This window comes from Engraulis encrasicolus, chromosome 4 (assembly GCF_034702125.1).
Source record: "Engraulis encrasicolus isolate BLACKSEA-1 chromosome 4, IST_EnEncr_1.0, whole genome shotgun sequence".
NCBI lineage: Eukaryota > Metazoa > Chordata > Actinopteri > Clupeiformes > Engraulidae > Engraulis > Engraulis encrasicolus.
The window spans coordinates 16,429,254-16,451,397 of NC_085860.1; the positions used below are offsets into that span (position 1 = coordinate 16,429,254).

General features: G+C 45.6%; 1 protein-coding gene across 4 annotated transcripts in view; it reads right to left on the bottom strand.

The window, feature by feature from the left end:
• Nucleotides 1–22,144, bottom strand: part of mical2b (microtubule associated monooxygenase, calponin and LIM domain containing 2b) — a 63,550-nt gene that overhangs the window by 27,454 nt on the left and 13,952 nt on the right. For 2 of the 4 annotated variants that reach the window (XM_063196796.1, XM_063196797.1), the window contains exons 4-21: nt 21,551–21,667; nt 20,195–20,296; nt 18,296–18,451; nt 17,791–17,891; nt 15,816–16,073; nt 14,125–14,240; nt 13,245–13,371; nt 12,599–12,683; nt 10,481–10,628; nt 8,956–9,134; nt 7,770–7,813; nt 7,586–7,630; nt 7,335–7,436; nt 5,465–5,635; nt 4,403–4,822; nt 3,731–3,835; nt 1,390–1,662; nt 726–818 (exon numbers count right to left, since the gene is read on the bottom strand). In XM_063196796.1, coding sequence (XP_063052866.1) covers nt 726–818; nt 1,390–1,662; nt 3,731–3,835; nt 4,403–4,822; nt 5,465–5,635; nt 7,335–7,436; nt 7,586–7,630; nt 7,770–7,813; nt 8,956–9,134; nt 10,481–10,628; nt 12,599–12,683; nt 13,245–13,371; nt 14,125–14,240; nt 15,816–16,073; nt 17,791–17,891; nt 18,296–18,451; nt 20,195–20,296; nt 21,551–21,667 — 2,642 coding nt within the window. The remainder of the gene's footprint in view (nt 1–725; nt 819–1,389; nt 1,663–3,730; nt 3,836–4,402; nt 4,823–5,464; nt 5,636–7,334; nt 7,437–7,585; nt 7,631–7,769; nt 7,814–8,955; nt 9,135–10,480; nt 10,629–12,598; nt 12,684–13,244; nt 13,372–14,124; nt 14,241–15,815; nt 16,074–17,790; nt 17,892–18,295; nt 18,452–20,194; nt 20,297–21,550; nt 21,668–22,144) is intronic. The other 2 variants (XM_063196799.1, XM_063196800.1) reach the window with 2 other exon arrangements.

Here is a 22,144-nt window from a genome sequence, read left to right on the forward strand (position 1 = left end):
TTGGCTTATTTAAAAGTCTTTTCCTTTGCCAGTTTGATCTAAAAGGTGATTGCATTTTGAAGAATGGCCTACACTTATCCATGCAGTTAGTTCATATTCGGTTCATTTCGGTTCATTTGTAAACTAAAGCCGTGAATATGCCTTTTAGCCTCTGCCAAGGAGGTTATGTTTTCTGTCGCGTTGGTTTGTCTGTCTGTTTGTCTGTTTGTCAGAAGGATAAATAAAAAACAGATTTGGAGGAAACTTTGCGGAGTTGTTGGAAATGACCCAAGAAAAAAGTGATTAAACTCTGGTGATGATCCGGATCATGAACCGGAACAAGGATTTTATAAGATTCTTCACCATTGCTAGCCTAAAAATCTAGACTCCACGAGTGACCGCAAATTGAATTGTGGACAGGGCGAACTTTGACATTTGTTCTATCAAACAGCTTCCTTGGCGGAGGTCTCTGCTAAATATAATGTAGTAAACTAGAAATGCACTCAAATCCCTTCAATAGGGGGGAAGTGTTCTGTATTTGTCACTGTTTATGTACAATAAAAAAAAAAACCAATTGTTCACAAAAAAGTCCCTTCAATAAAAGGCTTAGGGATGGGTTAGTGTTGATTACCCCAACTCAGTCATGCAGTCCATGTTGATCATGAGTTTGATTATGTCAATACTAAAGCCACACATCATCCCGTACTAAAGACACACAGCATCCCATCCGTGTAGTAGACATCTACCTGTGTATGAGAACTCAGAGTTGGGCTGTCTATGTCATCATTCTCAGATAAGTGTATCTGACTAAGCTCACATGATAGCGCAGCTCCATTGCACTAGAACAAATATGGAAAAGGATCTTAACACTTCACATGAGAGGAAACTTAACAACAGTTTGATTTCCATAAGCCATTTGAGAATTATTAATGCTTTTAAGCAGCTCCATTGTACTACAACAAATATGGAAAAGGATCTTTAAACACTTCATTTAAGAGCCAACTGAACAGTACAGTTTGATTTCCATAAGCCCTTTGAGAATTATTAACGATGTTAAGGAATAGAGAAAAGGTGTGTACTTGTACAGTAGGTACACACAATACACAGCTCTTAAGCACAGAGTGTGCCTTACCACTAGCACAACTACGTCCAGGGTGACAACTGTGCATCAAAGGCTAATAGGGACTTGAGGTGAAGTAGCACGAACTTAAGATGCACTGAAGAGTCAGAAGATACATGGCAGCAAGAAAACTGACATTTTGAAAACAAGGCGGCAAGAAGACATCATTTTGAGATGTTGAGCAGAAGGCATTATTGTAAAGTGAATAAGCGAAGCACTGCATTTGTGAGGCAACTGAAGTAACTTAAATGTGCTTGACCATCAAACTTTGTTTGTTTTGTTCTTTTTACCTGTTTTGAGGGTTCGGGTACCGCTGGGACCAAAGGAAGACAGGACAGGGCAGAGGAGATATGGACAGAGTTTGAGGAGGAGGAGGAGGAGGAAGAGGAGGTCATAGGATGATGAATAGAAGACGACGGAGGAGGAGGAGGAGAAGGAGGAGAGGGAGTACGGATAGGAGAGTAACAAGAAGGAGCAGGGGTAGAAAGAGAACGAAAAATAGGAGGAGAAGGATTTGAGGCAGGACTCGGTTGAGGTGTAGGCAGATAGACCGGTGTATAGACCTGTTTTTCATTTTCAGGAGACAGAAAAAAAATAAAGCAGGTTTTTTAAAAAGGGGTAAAAAAAGAGAAAGACTATGAAAGCAAGTTGTTCAGCACGTGCCAGACTCACGTTGAAAACAACAGTGGGCACAGAGGTCAAGAGTGGGAGAGTTAGAGTCACAACAACAAAGCCATTGATCAGTGCACACACACAAGGTCTCTCCTTACCGCCTCACTGCCTCATGCAGAGCGCTCAGCTCACGATTCATATCTTTATGCATTAGCATCAGAGCGGCCCATTGAAAAGGCAGTGAGGGGAAACAAGAGGAGGAGAAGGAGGAGGGGGAAGTAAAGGGCGATACATGCGAGGATGCAGGGACGGTTCTAGTCAATTTGGTGCCCAAGACGAGCACCCCTCTTTGCTTTTGGTGGAATTAGAAATTGGCATGTGTAAACATAGTGTCAGTACATATGTAGGCATTAGATCAGTTGTGCTTGATCAGATGTATGAGTGCCCATTAATAATAATTGTCAATATAAAGCTTAATGCTTTATTTTACTTAATTTTCTAATTCTGTGGGACTTGGCGCCCCCAAGACATTTGGTGCCCTAGGCGGCCGCCTGGTCTGCCTACGCCTAGCGCCGGCCCTGCGAGGGACCTGACAAGGGAGGATGACAAGGAAAGGCCACAAGGCCAGAGGCTGTGTGGGCACCATTCCAGCAGTGGCATGGACAGCCAATGAAGCCCTAATTAGGTCCATTTGAAAGGAGCAGAGTTCATGCACACAAACCACTCAACACAACAACAACATTGCCAGCGGGCGCTCTGCTTCTTTCAAGAACTTTTAATTGGGCAAGCGGAGGCCACTTAGGCACTGTGGAAGCGGATGTGCAAATGTACTGTACTGTACTGCCATACAAAAGGCAAAGGACAGTAACTACATACTTTGTCAAAAATGAGTTGAAAAGACTGAAAATGGTCTTCACTACGTTAGTGGCGGCGCTCGTATGAGCAGCGGCCCTGGGGTACATGTACAGTGTATTCTAAAACGCAATTTCGTTGTCAAATTTATTTGTCAATGACAATAAAAAGCTCTTGACTTGACTTCACTACACCTTTATCGTGAGACTAAAACGGGATACATTTGGACCATAAGGTTTTGAGATATTGCCATGTCAAATATGCAGTAACTACAATATTCAACTGAATACCAAGGCATTGAAGCCATTTTTCCCAGTTTCTGCTCTTTGCCTTTGAAGGGCAGTGTAGTGTGGAAAGAAGGATGAATGTGAGAAAGAAGGATATGAAGTGTGTGAGGGAGGGAATAAAAGAAACATGCGGGGGCGACAAATTCATGCATGGTGTGGGGCATGCACACAGTGGCCCTAAAAACAAAACATTGAAACATCATGTAGGTGCATTGCTGACGAAACCACAGCGACTGGGTGGCATTTAAAGAAAACAATTCCACGTTTTCCAGTTGGCCACATGCCAGGGACGGATGTAAATCAGGTAAGGTGAGTGAGTCGTTCTGTCAGACAGACAGGCCAAGGCTCATGGGTCACACGTGTCCGCGGAAGAACCCTCAGTTGGCATTAGCAGTCAGCTTATAGCCGCATACCCGCTCACGGGATAGTCACCTTACAGCAGTGGTTCCCAAACTGGGGGGTCGGGACCCCTTAGGGTACTTGCAAAGGTACTGAAGGGGGGGGTCATGGACAAAAGGGACATTGCTTGAAAACGGGACATCCACAGGAAAACAGCTAACAGCTAATAGATGCATTTGCGGTCCTGTGGATTTCTAGCAATATTAGCAGACAAACTATTCATGGAAAATCTAGCAATATTAATGGACAAAAAAAAAAATGGCCAGGTCGAAAATATTCTGAAATTCAAAAGGGGGTCCCTGGAGAAAAAGTTTGGGAACCACTGCCTTACACAGTAAGGTGGCACGAGGCAGCCACCTCATAGCAAGGTGACAGGAGTCAAAACCATCAGGCACAGCACAGGGGCGAGTACACAACCAGACACTATCAGCTGATCATAAGGTATCCACCACACACAGGACAGACAAACTTATATAGTCACCTTGTGGCGAGCCACTTCACCCGGGAACATGGAGAAGAGATGCTTAGCCCGGTCCTTAATGCTCTTATTACTAAACTCTCTAGTGGTTAGGGTCTTTGCCTTTCTCTAGATGGCGGAAGAGGAGAACGGAAAAGGAAAATAGAAACGGGAAAGGGTTGAGGAATGTAGGAATGGACAGAGAATGGAAGAACAAGTAAGGAGAGAAACAAAAAAGTTGAAGGTTTGAGAATTCCACATGCAATTTGTAAAGTCTGTGCAAAGGTGAACGACTTGAGAAGTAATCATTACACAATTTTCTGCTCTGGGGCGAAGTCAACCTTCACTGGGCTGTATATCAAAGAATCATTTATTGATGATATGCTGCTGATATAAATCTGTTACATAATACTAATTTATGCAACACTGTTACATATTTAATATTGACTTACGTGTATTTAAATCGTGTTAATTCAACATGGATACATTCTTTTTTCCTATTGTCCACAATGTTAAGGTGGCAGTAGGTGATTTGTAACCTGGCAAAGCCATACTGCTTTGTATAAAACTAATTAGGATCTGAAGGATACGTGTCTCACTTGTGATTAAATCTGGCAATGGCCCTGCTAAGAGAACTGTGAACCTACAATAGATGGCCTCTGGCTATAACAGTAGCAAGCATTAGCCTACAATCACCTGCTCTATTTGGTCCTCCAGGTGTTGCTGGCGCTGGAGCATGTCAGACAGAGCCGGAGTGGACATGGAGCACGAGGGGGACAGAGATGAAGAGTTGGAGTTGGAGGAGGAGGAGGAGGAGGAGGGGTGCAATCGGCTGGGGGAATCACCCTCCTCCTCCTCCTCCCTGGGCCGCGGCCTCTCCCTCTGCAAGGCCGGGGGGAGCACCAGCGGAATTCTGAGGCGAACGTATTTGGGTGGAGGACTGGAGCTCCGCGGGGGGTGGGAGATGCAGCTGGGGCTGAAGGGGCTGAAGGAAGGGCTGGGGCTGCGGGGGGAGATGGGCCTCGGGGGAGGGACAATGGTGGAGTTGGGGGAAGTGGCGGCTTTGGGGGTCTGGGGCGAGGAGCCCTCTGACAAGAGCCTCAGGTAGACAGACGGCTGTGGGACAAGCGGACACAAACACATGAGAACACAGGGATACGATACACCAAGCCACCAGCAGAGGGTGTGGTTTTCTTTACATCACAACACAACTCAACAGGAGGCTTGTTGTGGTAAAAGCCCAACATGTGGGATAGTGGGGGGATTATTATTTCAGTAAGAGTTTTTGGTTGTGTCTTATCGTGTTAGTTGGGATTACTGCAGCTTTTCATCCAGGGGGGCAGCTAAGGTGAACTGGGGAGCTTACAGGTTTTGTCTGTCTGCTAACTGGTAAAGATGGGCTTTCCGGGGGGCCGGGGGGATTCTAAGAAGAGGGTCAAGTGATACACCTGGCCAAGTTAACCATGAGAAAGTGGTTAGTCTGCTAAGAGGTAGTCTGCAGGGGCATATATTAAGAAGCTAGTTCAGGAGTGAACCGGGTTAAGAGAAAATGAGGTTCTTTAGAAAAATGAGGACTCCAGGCTCTTTTATTAGGTGATTCACCTGGGGCCTATACTAAGAAGCTGGCTCAGGAGTAAACCAGGATAGGTTTAGTGAAGGAAAACCTCTTTTTCCATTCACCACTACCTCAAGGTTAACGTTACTTGGTTTGTTACTGAACTATAATCGCTGGCATACCACTCTGAAGGTTGAGTTTACCTGCCATTTGGGCTTGGGGGGAGGCGAGGGAGGAGGGGTTTGGTCTTTGGGCTTGGCGTAGCGGGGGTTCTGGGTCCAGTCCATTGTGGGAGGACGAGGATGAGAAGTAGGAGGAGGAGAGGATTCTGAACAGGAGTCAGAGTCAGAGTCCGAGTCGTACTCTGAGTCCGACTGACACAAAAACGTAGGATAGAGCAGGAGAGGGGGGGGAAATAAGGACAGGACAAGAAAGGGGAAAAATAAGGACAGGACAGACACACAAGAGTAGATAAGGATGAAAGCACAACAGAGGCATGAAGACAGATGTATTGCAGGATCTTCAACGTAATTTCAACTCTTTGTATGTACATGTAAAGAAATTGACAATGAAGCCTACTTGACTTGACTTGATAAAGCCTACTTGATCTTCAGCCCTATCTTTCTAGCCAACAGCATCCCAGTAGCATCCCAATCCAGATAGGATTGATCCCAGTCAAGCTCCCAGTCAAGCTCCCAGTCAAGCTCCCAGTCAAGCTCCCAGTCAAGCTCCCAGTCAAGCTCCCAGTCAAGCTCCCAGTCAAGCTGGATTCTCTTGGCAGCAGCCATATGGCACAAGTAAAGCCTGGCCTTGAACCTGCTACCCCTTGGCCGAGAACTTAACTTTGAAAAACACCTTCTCCATTCAGCTGAAGGGTCTCTGTGTGTGCACCTGAGTGGTCGTGCGTGTCCTATATATCCCCCTGTAATCCTATAATCAAAAGGTTGCGACACCTCCAGCTGTCGACACTAAGCCCGTTTTGTGTCAGAACTCGTTAAAACATCACACTTCTGGCCCTTTAAGCAGATGTATACTGCAAAGTCTCGTGGATTTGGATTTGGGGTGGGGGCAAGTCTTGACAGTTGCTGTCAACAGACGGGTCACGGTCAACAGAAAGGAGAAACTGAACGCCTCTTCCCATCACGTTTCACTCAACTGCTAATCTCCTCTTCGTCTTCTGAAAAACAAAAACCTGACCATCTCACTTGGTGAACTTCTTAGCCTCTCTAACATGTACTGTACAGTGCAACCCCAAACAAAGGGTGCACAACACTTCAACGACTAACATTTTAAAGTTAAATTACCATCTGCTCTCCTTACTCCACATGAAGGGTTCATCACAAAGTTATTAAATGCCCAGATTGCACACGGGGAAATGGAGACTTCTTTGTGCCATGGGACTGGGCATGGGCCAAGGCCTTGCAACTCTGCATCGGTTTCCATAATAACACCATCAGGCAGGAGAACAAGGCCCAAGGCAGAAGGCCAGGAGGGAGAGAGGAATGCCGTAGGGGAAAGGGAGACAGTGGTGCAACCTGCACCCACACACACAATAAGAGGCATTCATGGATGGGAGGATTATGCTTACAGTTAAGTTTCAGAATTGGATTGGGGGGCATTGGGTCCAAGCCCTCACTGAAATCTCCCCACACCTGCCATGTAATAAAGGTAATCCAAAACCAGGCCTTCAAGCAAAGCGTATTCTACAACACCAGCAAAATATGCATTATCACAATACCTTCATCAAATATGAAAGAAAAAAAAACATCCAAGAAGAAGTCTAAGAAAATAAGAATGAAGACTATGTGCCATTATAATGCAGAGAGCAGGTGAGTGTGCGCACGAGTGTAGACTCAGGTAAGCGTGAGCTAGATACTATAGCTTCATTGAGATAGATGTATGACGTTCATCATGTCTAACTGTGAAATCAAGACTTCAGTTTTTCTTATGCTTTTAAGATGGAAGCTACAACATTCAAACATGTTAGGTCAAAGATATAACTTTTACATGTCTGAAACGTATGAAAAACCCAAGTCTTGAAGCTTCATTGAGGTTCTGAGAGAAGCTGCTCACCAGTCTGCTTGGAACTTCGCTTGAGGCGTTCTCGAACCTGGCCCGCAGGTCCTGCATGGACCTGACCGAGCTTTCTGCTGATGGGGCTTCATGCACAGCAGACTGTGGACAGATGGACACACACACACACATGGACACACACACACACACACACAAGTTTTAAGTGACTACAATAAGCGCCTTTGATGCATTCATGGCACAGCTTTGATGACGCAACTTCCTGGAAAGTCAACGATGAAAAAGACCCTCACCTCCTCCCGTCTGCGTTTCGCACGCTGCTCCTCTACCTTCTCATCCTGTAGAGAAAAAACAGACACAAGGTTAAGTAAGGTTTTAACCTTCAGGATGTACCCATTTTAAAAGGTGAAAAGTGTTTTCACAAGGCTGTTTTCCATTCATAAGCTTCTGACTAGCTGTATTCTCGGCACGTCTTACCTTTTGAAGTCGCTTTTTTCGTTGCTGTGCATCGTTTTCAGCTCCTGTAAAGAAGAACGTCAAAGATAAGAGGATGGAACATGACCCTGGAGAAAACCACTCACATACACATGCCTAACAAACCTCCACATGCCGATTCATACAATGTGTGAACGTAGTATAGTGACTCATGGTTATGGCGAAAACAGGACCACTACCATGTAACCAATATAGCATTGGTTAGCTTGAAATGCCACCCATGTTGTCAAGCACTCCACAAACACTTCATATAGTACATCTAATTGCTGACATACGGTATGAATATTGTTTTCAAGATTTTAAAACTATTGTCCAACATGTTGCTAATTGCCATGACTGTCTTTCAAGGCTCTGTATGTAATGCGTGTGTGGTTGTGTGCGTTTTTAACATGCAGAAGGCCATCGGTCGAAGGGCAACAGCCTACACACCTAGTCATCTTGCTGTGTAAGATGACCCACGTGGAGGCCTGCTTGCATACCCCACATGCCAAACTTTCATAAGTCATACCACCAGTCTTGCGCAACAAGCAATTCTATCCGGACCACTGGATTAAAAAGGGACTCCTTGTGGCAGCAGAAGCCATTTCACATACCATGCCATACGCGCTGCCGTAACGCAAGTACTTCAGGCCCCCATGCAAGCCACCAAGAATGGCCCCCCCGAACGAAAAAAAGAGGGCCTAATATCATGTGGAGGGGGCCCGTTTCTTCAAGACAAGGGCCCATGTGGGCCCCCAGCCTCGTATGGGCCCCCCTGCCTTAAAGGGGGCTGTGGGGGTATACTTGACGCCCCTGGCCATGCGCATGGTGGCAAGGGTGGCATGGGACATGGATGTTTATTAAAACAAGGATGGCATGACGACATGGCTATGCTCCTTCTCGTATTAACGCCTATGTTCGCCCCAAGGCTGCAACAACACAGGGCTAGAAGGTCAATGCCCACAGGAAATGGACAGACACTATAATGAGGACACAGATGGACGGAGGGGGAGAGAGAGACAGAGAAAAAGAAAGAAAGAAAGAAAGAAATAGAAAGAAAGAAAGAAATAGAAAGAAAGAAAGAAATAGAAAGAAAGAAAGAAAGAAAGAAATAGAAAGAAAGAAAGAAATAGAAAGAAAGAGAGATGCACTCAAACATGTGGCAGCAAGGTAATGGAAGTCATTATACCGAGGAACTTTTCGTAAAATTTGGAGAGGTAGAGGACCATCATCAGCTTATCAGGCTGTGGCTGAGATGCCATCTCCTTCCCAGTGGTCACCGGCTGGATGCCCAGCTCCCTCGCCGCCACGTCGAATCCCAGCTGATTGTTGCCCTCCACGTTTTCCTCATTGAGGGAGTCGAAGTCACTGAGGGCACAAACAAGGCAAGGGGGCGGGAGAAGGAGACAGCACGCATGTAGTGAGTAAGCTGGTGTTGCTCTGTGGTGCCAAGCAGAACAAAATGGCTGTTCAGTACAGGAGGGGTAGTGTGTTGTGGGCATCTTGGTAGCCATAGTTACAACTCCCCGTCACATCACCATTAATCATTGAAATGATTCCCATTTAATCACACCGAGCTGTAAACAGGATTGGTGCCTACGTATGCGAGAGAGAGAGAGGCAACGAGAGAGAGAGAGAGAGAGAGAGAGAGAGAGAGAGAGAGAGAGGCAACGAGAGAGTGCGAGAGAGAGAGAGAGAGAGAGAGAGAGAGAGAGAGAGAGAGGCAGAGAGTGATCCTGACAGAGCGATCCAGACATGCAGACAACTGATGCATGTGAGTGATGACATCGTTATCCACCTAGAGCCAGCATGAGGTCATGGGCTGCAATGCTACTGTACACACACTCCTATTTATTTCCACACACAGGTGACATCAGGGCAGCTCAGCTACCTACGCCTCAAACAGGACTGGGGGAGAAATAGGGTCCGGGCATTTTTGGCTTAAAGGGCCCCATCTCATAATTAGCGACGCAGAACTGACTCACCGGTGCGCCCCGCACCCTCGTGGGCCCCTATTTTCATACTATATTTATTTTTATTTTTTTACATTTCTGAAAATAGGGGCCCACGAGGGTGCAGGGTCCACCGGGAAATGCCTCCTATGCCAGATGGCCAGTCCAGCTACCTACGCCTCAAAAAAGCCAGGCCGTCACAGGCGGACCTCAGGCCTACTCTGCCCTAAGGAAGTGGGACACTTCTAAACCGAGGTCATTGGCTACTACAATCAACTCGGGATGTAATACAGACAGCAAGTTGTGTCACTTACTCTGGGAATTGTAACTTGAATCAAGTAGTCAAACATCTAACAACAACAGAGCGGAAAGCAAACCCAGATTATATGCTAAACCACCAACTGGGGGAAAAAAAACGAATGAATGAATGAATGAATGAATGAATGAATGAATGAATGAATGAATATGTCAGGGTTTTCTTTAGCAGTAATGTGAAGATGGAGTGAAGTAGTAACACAGGAGGAGTATACGTAGGCCTACTGCGGCTACCCACTTAGACAAGTTTCCTATGAAGGGATTGTGATTGAATGTAACCAAACAAACCAATAGAAACAAGCATGCCTGATTCATAGGTCACCGCATGTTGTACTTAACACAAAACGTAGGGGGCAAACAAACACAAACAAACAAACCTACTTTAATACATGCAATGAGGTGCATAATTAGTGTTTGTGTGTGCACACAACTGTGCATAATCCTCACATAAGCTCCGGGTGGAAGTTGTGGATCAGAGCGCAGAGGGCCAGGCCACTCCTCCAGGAGCTGCTCAGGTCCGTCACCTGCACGCCCCTGTAGCCCTCCGTCTGACGCTGGCACCACGTCAGCAGCCGACTGGGTCGAATGTCCGACTCTGGAAAGAGAGAGAGAAGAGAGGAGAGGCGGGTCAAACGATTAAGGTGTTCCGGGTCAAAGGTGGAAAGGGTAACCAGAATTGGGTCCTAATCACAAAATATGTATTAGGTGGGGGGCCCTTTCAAATTAATTTGTCCTAGGGGCCAGTCAAAGCCATCAGCAACGCTGGAAGGGATCATGGTGGAAGCAAGTCCCGCAGCTATTTCAACAGAAGTGCAGTAAGCACATGAACACTGAAATGTGCCTTTATGTACAAGGTGGCATACAGTTGGCATACAGCCGCTTTATACATGTTGTAGGTATATGAAAAAGCAGGACATTTAACAAGGACTTAACAAAAAGTCAAGACAACGTTTTCAGCTGAAATAGGTATGACAAAAGTTTAGCTAATGTTTTTTGGAAAGGAGTGCCTTTCCTTTCCCTTCCTTTCCCCCAGTTAATTACATACGTATGACACTAGAACAGAGGTGTCAAAACAGATCAAGGTGCCAGTCCCCAGTTCAAATTTACAGTATGCCAAGTTCAGAGTTTAAATTCATGGCAGGCTGATTCTGAACATTAAATAGCTGTGAAATTGTGTGCAACTGACAGTTTTTTTGTCCAACTGACCTGTTTATCAAGTTAAAAGAGGAAACAATCGTATCACTGGAATCAGATTGGTTATATCGTCGTTGCATGACAGGGTGCAAAAAAAAAAATTTCAGTCAGTCATTGCAAAAACTAAAATCAAGTAGTTACTGAAAAACATCAAATCTAGAACCCAAAGAGCTAATCTAAATCAATATGATCAAGGACACTTGCACACACATTCAACACAAACGCAGCAAAACCAGACCTATATTAATGAATAAATCTCTGATCATGAACCCAAAGATCAGATGAAGATCACATGGCTTATCTACAGCACACCACAGTGGGAGGGACAGAGCTTGCCTGATTATCATGGACTTTCAAATCTCTTCGAGACTTGGTCTGACCAAGAGCATAACAATTCCCAAACAGCATGGTCGACCCGCCTCCCAAGGTTTGCTGCTGGTTGACTGGTGTCTGACAAAGTGGATGGAGTTCCCAATTTTTCGGGAGATCAGAAGCATATTTACATTGCTCTTGGCCTGACTAGGAGCAACGCAGAATGTGTTGCATCACTAGGTGGGCGTGGCCTGGCTAGGACAGAGCTGGCCTGACCTGGCTATGTGTAACATAAGCGGCCATATCTTTGTTGCCAGGTGGGTGTGTTTCAGACGGGATGTGTGATAAGGCTTTGTTCCCTTTTGAAGGGCTGTGCAGGTGAGAGCAGCTGTCCCGTAACAGTACAGATCAGGTGGCCATTACGACATACCGTACCGGCACTCAGGGACACAGACACAGCAGCACAACTATGCCCTAATGAGGAAGGGAAAGGAATGGAAGTGAAGGAGGACACAAACACAGAAGGAAGCCAGTGGCATAGAATGGAAAATGGAGAGGGCAAAATTTAGCCCTTCAGAAGTTGCTGTCATATTCTGTTCTGGTGACACGTTCTAATGAGATATCTGGACAGAGATGAATGGTATCGCCTGAGTGTGAAAAGACCCTCAGGAAAGATAACACGCACGCAAATGGATGGAAATATACCATCGACTCCCCCTCCCACTACAGATCAGACTGCACTGCCCTACAAAGGCAAAGTGCAGTAATGTCATATTTTATCAAAATTGAGATGGAAAATTGTCTTCATTACACCTCCTTTGTCTTGGGACACATTTGTTTGGACAAAAGGCCTTTGGCACGTTTTAGAGATATGGCCATGTCAAATTTGCAGTAACTACAATATCCAACCCAATACCAACATTTTGAAGGCCTTTTTTCTCAGTTTCAATGTTGGCATAGTTACTGCACTTTGCCTTTGTAGGGCAGTATAGTCTCTGGCAATAACAGACAGAGCAAAGGAGGCGGCTGTCATGTCAACTGGCTTCCATGGCCACTCACCTCTACGCTTCACTGATCTCCGAACAGTTGTGCCGCGCTCCAGCAAGGCAGAGTTCTGCTCACCGCAGATGTACAAATGCTTCACCTGAGGAAGGGTAGAGGAACAGAGCAGAGGGAGGGGGAAAGAGATGTAGATAGAGGGATGGGAAAAGACAGACATTAAAAAACAAAAACAACTATGATCAGGGCCACTGCTAAGGTTTTGGAGGCCCTAAGCATAACTGCTCAGGAGGTCCCCCTAATAATTTAATAATAATAATTATATAATATTAACTAATAAATATATGTTTTGTAATTTAATTCAATCTTTTTTTTTTTTACTTTCTTTAGTCAATCTCCCCAATTTTGGGGGCAAAGCGGTTGGTTGGTGCCCCAAGCACTAGTTGGTCCCCTACGCACTCTGAATACTCTCCTTGTGTCTAGCGGGGTCCCTGACTATGTTAAGCAGACTCCATTTGTTTGCTTGCAGGCATGCATTTTCAAATTCTTATTATTTTCAAAGAAATACACTCTTCATTGTTTTGTCTCCATCCACTTGTTTCATGTTGTGGTCCCACACAGAGTTATACTGATCGCAAACTGGAAAATGTACAATCCACCAATCTATTAATCCTCGGAGTCCTGAATCCTTTTGAATCGGCCTCACCTGATGCTGACGCACACAGCTGGAGTTCAGATTGGGGTAGCGCGAAGCCGGGTCTATTGTGTACTGCTCGATGTTCTTGGAGATGTTCTCTGGAGTCGTCTGCGGGAGCAGCCTGTAAAGGCTTTCTCTGCAACAATGTGCCAAGTAAACAACAACAAAAACGAGAGAAACAAACAAGAGCTTGCTTTAGCAAACATCAGATGATACGGCACTGTCTCATCCTGGCACAATGAACACGCGTCTAAAGAAATTGGTGCAGTGGTTAACAACTAAACCCAATATTAAGTCACTACTCAGACTCAGGTGACCACACGATGCAATAAATAAAGTAGTACTATACATACAACGAGTAAGTAATACTGTATAAAGTAGTACTATACATACAATGAGTAAGTAATACTGTATAAAGTAGTACTATACATACAATGAGTAAGTAATACTGTATAAAGTAGTACTATACATACAACGAGTAAGTAATACTGTGTATATATAACAGAAAAACTCTAAACGAGTGGGCATATTTAGAAAAATATGCTAAAAAAAATCAATAATTTATTGCTGAGACGGCACTTTGTTTGGCAGCATCGAGCAGTGTGGCTTTTCCTTTCACATACATGGAACTAGTTCTGTCCGAATAGGGCCTTAAGGCATGAAAAAAAAATCAGCCATGGACTCCTGGGTCCTGGCAAGTTTCAACACAGGAAGTGAAATCTTATGCAGGGGGCCTATAAAGGACCTGTATTCTTCAAGTCTGACGTGTGATGCCACAAAAAAGAATGCCACACTAAAAGAAATCACAATAAAAAAATGGAAGATCTTTAAATGGAGTGATTTGCTTATGTGTCACTTTTCAGTTGACTTCTTGTGTGTTCCGCCTCACCTCTCTGACAGTATCTCCAGGGGAGCCTTGCCCTGCGCCCAGCTCCGCACCATCCAGGCCGTGTCGAAGGCAGCCAGGAACCCTCTGGCACAGCCCGTCCCCATAGGCCAGAAGGGCTGCACAGGACACATTCAAAAGATATTCTTAGTAGAGTAAGATGATTCAAACTCTGCCCATCCAATGCTGCTCAAGCTCCGTCTCTTCTTCTTCTCTTTCTGTAGCTTTTGGTGATGGCTTGCACAAGATGTGCGCTACCGCCATCCACAGTGCCAGGGGAACCCCATTTACTCTCTACCTAAAGCCTCCAAAGGTCTCCCAACCGCAGGGTATTCACATGACATCACATGGATCCAGGAAATGCACGGGCTTGAGTCATCATCGAGTGCGTCTTAATATGCGACCTTGCCTCCTCCACTTGCGCTTGTCTCCTCGTCCCGCCTCCTGGCCCCTCCTCCGTGGAGAAAACGATAAAGTTTCCCAGCTGTCAGCCTAGCCACAACAACTTTTGAGGGACTGTTTTTCATTCACCATCCCAATTGCAAAAGAGAAAAAGACTCTACAATTGAGCTTTTGCAAGATATTGAAATATAATGCTGTTGTCAGTGATGTCATCATGACGAGAAGCAAGTGGAGGAGGCAAGTGGAGGAGGCATGGTCGCATATTAAAACGCACTCTTACTCTACTCTACTGTCTTTGAAACATACACACAAGACCAAAGAGAACACTCAGCTTGCTGACTACCAGAAAACAGATTGCTTATTACACACCCTCCTCTTAAGTCCAGCTGAAGATATTCCATAAGCACTCTTACTCTTACACATTGCATAACCGGCTTCACTCAGGCTGAGGGAAGCCCCACGCTAAAGGAAGTCCAATGCTCACGTGTGGCCACCAATCCACACATACTCTTATGCTGAACTGGATGCAGTCACCGGGCAGGCATGTTATTACAAGCCCTCAAATCTCCTGAGTCATGTCCATGTTTCTATACCAATTCTAAATAACAAAAGGCCAACGGATCATGTCTTTCTTTGTTTATTTAAAGTGCAGCGACAAGTCATGTCTTGAACAAACGCCCACACATTTGCAAAAACGCTGGGTGATCAGCCTGAAGGGGTTGTGGCATTTGGGAGGACACATTAGAGAAATGAGAAATGGGCCATTGGATTTAAACCTAGACCTTCTGGTTTACTGGCCTACCATGCCAAAAAAACAAACAAAAAACACCAGGAATTACACATTTCCTGATTTTCAAACACCACCTTAGAAGCCAGTTTTGTTACAAGACCTTTTAAAGGGGGCTTTATTTGACATAGGACAGCTTGAGGGTGTTACAGGAAAGGCGTGAGAGAGAGATGGGGAAGGATCGGAAAATGACCTTGGGCCAGAATCAAACCCAGAATCGGTATAATAATATGGCATCTTGGGTCATTGAGCCACCTGCTTTCTTAGGCCCTACCGTGGCTTGGACCCGGCCCGGGTTCTTTACCAAACCTTCCCCATCTCTCTCTCCCACATTTCCTGTCAAAATGTCTCACTGTCCTGTCATGAATTAACTCTTAAAAGACCAAAAACATTTTTTTTTTTTAAAGACTTCTTTCTGTACCGCATGTACTCTGCTTTGCAAGTGTTTCTATATCAATCGCCTTTACAGGGTAGTAATGGCTGAAGACAGTAAATTCCCCCTTACCTCTAACAGACTGTCCCCCACAAGAGCCACCAGAAGCTCATGTCCTGCCTTCTCCCGGATGAGCGCCGCGTTCTCGCTGGCGTACATGGAGGTGAAGTCGAACATGGCGACGTCCGGCTTGCCCTGGTGGTTTATGGCGTAGTCCAGGGATGGCAGCTGGTAGTCGGTGCCGAAGTCGGCCGCCTCCCGGGCGTAGGAGAGCAGGGCGTCCTGGTTGACGTTGTCGCTGCCCAACAGCTTCTCTGTCTCAATATGGTCCTGCAAAGGAGGAACAAATGAAGAGTCTCATTACAAAACGGTGTGTATCCATTTTGTAGAATTTTGGGAAATTGATATTTTTGTATTGGGCATTCCATTGCACTGCAAAATGCATTTTATATAGGTTACAAAGTATGTTGTCAAAATATTTTAAAGGCAATAATTCACACATAGATTATAGGACTTATGAAAGTCATTTCCAATAATAAAATGCAAAAGTCAAAAATGATGGATACACTATTTTGAAACGAAACTCTTCAAGCGCACAAATCAGTAAATGTGAATTGATTGGCATCAAGCTGGTGTGGCATCATCGGTAGAACAATTTAAAACGCATGGGGGAATCAGTGCATCATTGGTAGAAAAATTGAAAAGGCATAGTCAAGGATGCAGTAAGGTTAGGACGCAACCTGCGTTAACTGAGGTGTTCCAGCGCAGTCCGCCCCCCCCTCCTCGGGGTCTCAAACTCGCCACCTCATTGGTCGGTTCGGGTATGGGAGGCACAGCACGATACCGCTGAGCTAAAGGGCCAGTCCGATAGGTCAGCGCTATAGATATACTGTATGGGGCTTCGGGAGGGAGGTTTACTAACGTTCCACGCTTCACTCTGCTAGTTGGCCTCCGTTACAACACCATGTGTTGCTCAGTAATTGATTCATTTAGCCCACATTTCCAAACCATGTCTACATTCATATGCAGTCAGCCACCTAAAACAAGGGGATTTTTTTAAAAGATTACCAATCTAATGACGACCTAGCAGGCAATGATAATAGATTACAGATAAAAGTCTGGGTGGTGTGAGGCTCCTCTTATTACAAGAACCATATTGTAGCTGTGCATTGAACCGTGAGTGGCTAACTCTGGAAGGTTGGTATTGGCTTTTAGTACCATCAGAGTGCTGTGTTGAGTGCAGCATCAATACACACACACACCTTCTCTAAAAATGAAGTGACAACGGGTCATCTGGGACCGAACCGATGAAGAGAGTTTAAAATGGCGCACAAGGGAGACCTAACTAACTAGCAACAGTCAGAGTGAGGCATGGAGAAGTGAATGGCAGAACACGTGCTGATCGAGTTTCACATAATGATCATCTAACAAGTCAGCTCATCAGCCTATAATCCCCTCACAGCCTGTAGCATCCTACAGGCCTCATCCTCCCGATGACTCATCACCATGCACGCGGCCAGGCCAGCGCACTCTGTGTGTATTAGGTGAAAAGCTCTCCCTCTCTCTTGCTCACACTCACACATTCACAATGGCACCTCGGGGAGGTCTAATGAAGTGCAATCATTATAAAGTGCCCCGAAAGACTTTCACTCACAATCACAGACAGTTTATCAAGATGGGGGAACATGCTCATCTCCACACACCGACTGACTTCCTGATTGCCTCCCTTAACCAAAGGTAGCCGTGGCCTAGTGGGTGGGGAGGTGGACTTAAGGTGGACATTACTCCAGGGACTGTAACCAATCCCCTGTATCTAAATAACGGCAAGTCGCTTTAGATTTGAAAAAGCGCTGGCTAAGTGTAATGTAACCACAAAGCTGCCGCTGCCACTAACATCTTTATGGTGAATGCTAAGCCAGTGGCTTAGAAATGGCACTTGAAACACGCCTGAGACCGTGCCTCAGTACATAAACTGCTGGCTGTGTGTGTGTGTGTGTGTGTGTGTGTGTGTGTGTGTGTGTGTGTGTGTGTGTGTGTGTTTACTCACACGAATAATGACTCCTTTATCCAGAAGGCTCTGTTTTTTCGCCGTCATCACAAAGTAATGCGTGTCGTCTTTATAATACACAATATTCTCCAGGTCGATACCTGTCATAATAGGACACACATGCACAATATTTCAAGGTAAATGTCTAACGTCAATGTCCTCAATATTTGATGACAACTCATATAGTTGGCTGTTCCCTTTTAGGTTAGTGGATTAGAAAGCTGTGCCTAAACCACACAACAATAACTCTTCCAAAATAGGGAGATTCCAGGGCTGTTTCTATACACTGTTGAATGGTGAAGTTATATAGGGCGCTTCCCCAAACACTTCAAACTCAAATGAAAGCCAGTCAGATTAGCAGTAGCGTGCAAGGGGTAGCATCCCTCGGAAAACAAACCATGCTTGGCATAGACTGATGCAGGCACTGCCTCATCATCAACAGCAATATACAATAACAACATATTGAATAACAAAACATTCAGAAGATTAAAAAGGAGAAAAGTACCAGTGTCATCTTTCAGGTCTAAGAAGAACTTTTGATTAAAGATGAAGGCCACTCCACTGATCTCCTCCACCTTGGCCTCCGCTGTGGTGTGTCTATTCACGAAGTTAGCAGTGATGGCGATGGCCAGCTTCCCCCTGAACTCCTTCCGTCGGAACCCTAGAGAGAGAGAGAGAGACAGAAAGAGGGAGAGAGACAGAGACAGAAAGAGAGAGAGAGACAGAGACCGAGACAGAGAGCGAGACACAGACACAGACACATTATGTTTAAAAGTTAAGTAACAAGAGAGCTCATCCAGTTATACTCTGACCTAATGTTCTTACAGTAGTAAATACTGCATGACAACCCAACAAACACACAGACGCACGCCGGCGCGCACATACACAGGTTCTGATTAGGTCTGAGTAGAGATCAGACTGCAGCAAATCTGTGTCAGGCCTGCAGCCAAAATTTGTAGAGAGCAAATCTAATAATCTCCCCGTCCAGGGGTTAAGGTGTGAGGTAGTAACGCATGAAATAGCCCATGCAAGTACTGTATCTACATGACATTTCACCAGTAGAGGCCTTACAGCGACACTCCATTTATTTCTGTACCATAAAGTGTACACTACAATTTATTCCTCAGACCAACTAAGGACTTCAGATTTTTCTGATGACCACATCTAAAGAGCAATAATCTTTGGTCATGACGCACAGAAAGTGTTCAAAGTCCAGACACCTTCAGTATCTCCTTTTAAGTCAACGACTGCCCTCAACACTGCGCTCAAATAAAAAACTTCCCAGCAATAGCCACATGACTCACTGCGGGGCTACAGAAAAGCCATTCAGCTGTGAAGGTCTCGAAGCGCGCCACAGCCACAGTCTAGCTTACTCAAGCGTGATAGCTCAAGAGGTTCAAAGGTAGGTAGCACAAAAAGAAAAGATATCTCGTGGCCTCGAGCCATGTAAACAATGTGAAAATACGGTAAGCCCGTCTGAAACCAAAACAGGGATTTGGTTGCAAATCAATTATGTGCCGCGAAGGAACGGCGGCCAGAGAGGCCAGAGGAAAGTGTGTCAGGAGAGAGGGAATCGAGGCCGAGACGAGATGGGGAATTACCCAACCACCCCCCTCCCCCCTCTCTTCTGATCCAGCAGACGGATGTCCTACAAAAACAATGAGCAGTGCTTACAGAAAAAAGGGGGCACCTTTATTTCTCCGTCTCGGTCTCAAAATGTGGGGCAGAAAGGCAGACGCTATGCTGCTATTGTTGCCAACACCTCACCCTTCAAGTCTGGGTCAAGGGAAGCAGCGCGTTAAGCAGGATGTTACACTTAGCGTACTTGGAGAAAGTTTGTCAAGTAAGTTATAATGTTAGCGAGATCATTGTTATTCTGCCGATTCAGAAAGTCCAATGAAATCCCCCTTGACACTGTTAGTTAAGCACCTTCAACAAAACTGCTTATAAAGACAGGTAATGACTTTTTGTTACTGGTGACGACTGAAACATAAAATACAGCCTGTAGTGATTGCTATTCTTTTCTATTCATCACAGGCCAAATATCCAGGCCAGGCTTGCAACCTGCTGCATCTGAACAGTCAGCCACCTATTTATAATCATTTTGATATACGTACACACAGAACATGACAGCACATAGGACACCTCCCATGTCCATGTGGGGGCAGCGATGGCTCAATAGTTAGAGCACTGGCCTTTAGATCAGGGTTGCAGGTTCAAATCCCACCCTTACTAGCACATTCATCCATGGCCGAAGTGCCCTTTAGCTAGGTACCTATTCCCCATATTGCTCCAGGGCCTGTAACCAATGCCCTGTACCTAAATAAGTGTACGCTTGGCTGACACTTTTATCCAAAGCAACTTAATGTAAGCGTAATGTAATGCCACGTCCCCGAGTACTCACCATCCAGAGTGTTCCTGCGACCGTCAGCCCCCACGATCACATCAAACTCGTAGTCGTTGAGTGAATGATCGGCCGGTAGCACCTTTGCCCTCCATCCAGGCCCTACAGTAAGGCATGGAGAGAGGAACAGTGAGCACAGGGCCTTTCAGCCAAGAACAATGGGCCTGCTGATTGGCTGACGTCCAGCGTAACCTTACATCATCCACATGGATTACAACTTTCACCATTTTAAATAGAACCACTACAAGGAAAAAAAGGGTTCACATGGACCCACCATGTTGCACATCCACACATGTTGCAGATGTACAAAATTAACTTGTTTATAATCAGTATTTAATTTAAGTCCCATTTAATAAAGGTGGCCAGGAAGAGTTAAGCCTTGTGAAAACAGTTACAGACTCCTGGTGGAGTATGCATAGCAGAAGAGGCGTTAGTGGCCCCCGTGTCACCGCTCCTATATATAGCCTCGCTCTGGAGGGTTTTATCCTGGCTACAAAGCCAGCGGTGGAGTGGCACTGACGTACACAGAAACGGAAACCCTCCATATCAACTTCACTCCTGTGCAAAAACTTCTGGCTCGGTAGCGCTGCGTGGAAAAGTGTGTTTTTCTTTCTGGTCCCTGGTGGAAACCCATTTGCACCGTGTCACGATGGCGGGAACGGCGACAGAAAAAACCCTCACATGCTTTAGTTTAGACATGCCTCCTATTTTTAACAAGGCGCTGCCAACTCTGCAGCACAGAGGAGAGCCACTTGTCAAGAGTGTCAGCAGACGCAAGCTGGGGAGTCAAATCTCGCTTGGCCAGGCTTCCTCGGAGCTCCGCGGATAACTACTGTTGGAGATAGCAGCGCTTAATGGGCTGTTGTTGAGTAGCTTTAGGGATGTTGAAAGCCAGAGGCAGAGGCATAACATCAAAGTCAGAGCTTAAAACCTTGGCCTCGCAAAGTCCAAGATGGTTTTCAATTGAGATGCCAAGATATGCGAGGTCAGTCACATTATTCACTTTTGCAAAGTTTTCAACTAAATAGCCACTGCGGAGCATTGGGTGCATATGTTACACAAGCCGTGGAACTAATGAGTTGTGACAGTTAAATAAGATGTGGTCAATTAATTAAGATGTCGACTCGACAGACAATTCATTAAACTTGAATGCCCTTTGCCTTTTGTGGCTGTACCATCCTTGAGAATGCAAGTCAGAGTTCTGTAATCTGTGGTGCAAAGTTCACGAAAAGCTGGAGGCCAACACAACTGAGAACAATATGACTGTCTTGACTAAGCCAACCATAATGATGACGAGGGACAGAACTACTTGAGACATGCAAACATTCAAATGTAAAAGTAAAGTTATTAAATCACCGTCAGTGCCTTTATCCTCGGGTGGCTCCAGGAGCTTGACGAACTCGACCTTGACGTGTATCTCCACGCCAACGATCAGGGCGATCTTCATCAGCATCAGCTGCAGCTGACGAATACCTGGGATGACAAGAGAAGAAGAAACAAGAACAAAATGGCAGCCGTGACCCCAGGGCTCTGCACACCACACAAAAAGTGGAATGAGGAACATCCACCAGCACCATGCGCTTGATCACGTGGCTGGAGGTATGAGAACTTGGCATGTCACGGCTTATGGGGTGAAACTAACATCTCCAACAGGGACGTGTGTGTGTGTGTGTGTGTGTGTGTGTGTGTGTGTGTGTGTGTGTGTGTGTGTGTGTGTGTGTGTGTGTGTGGACATTAGACAATATGAGATAAAGAGCAGTGTTGTTACGCCATACGACCAGAGGGTATGGCTGTGTGCTGTGCTGCCTCCACTGTGTCACATGTGTTGCCAGGGAGGGCTACATGAATCTCTAGCCCCTATGAAAAAAAGGGTCTATCAGCTTCACGCAGACATGCCTCGCAGACCCATTCTGCTGGCAGGACGATAACGCCTGCAGATAACAGGACCTA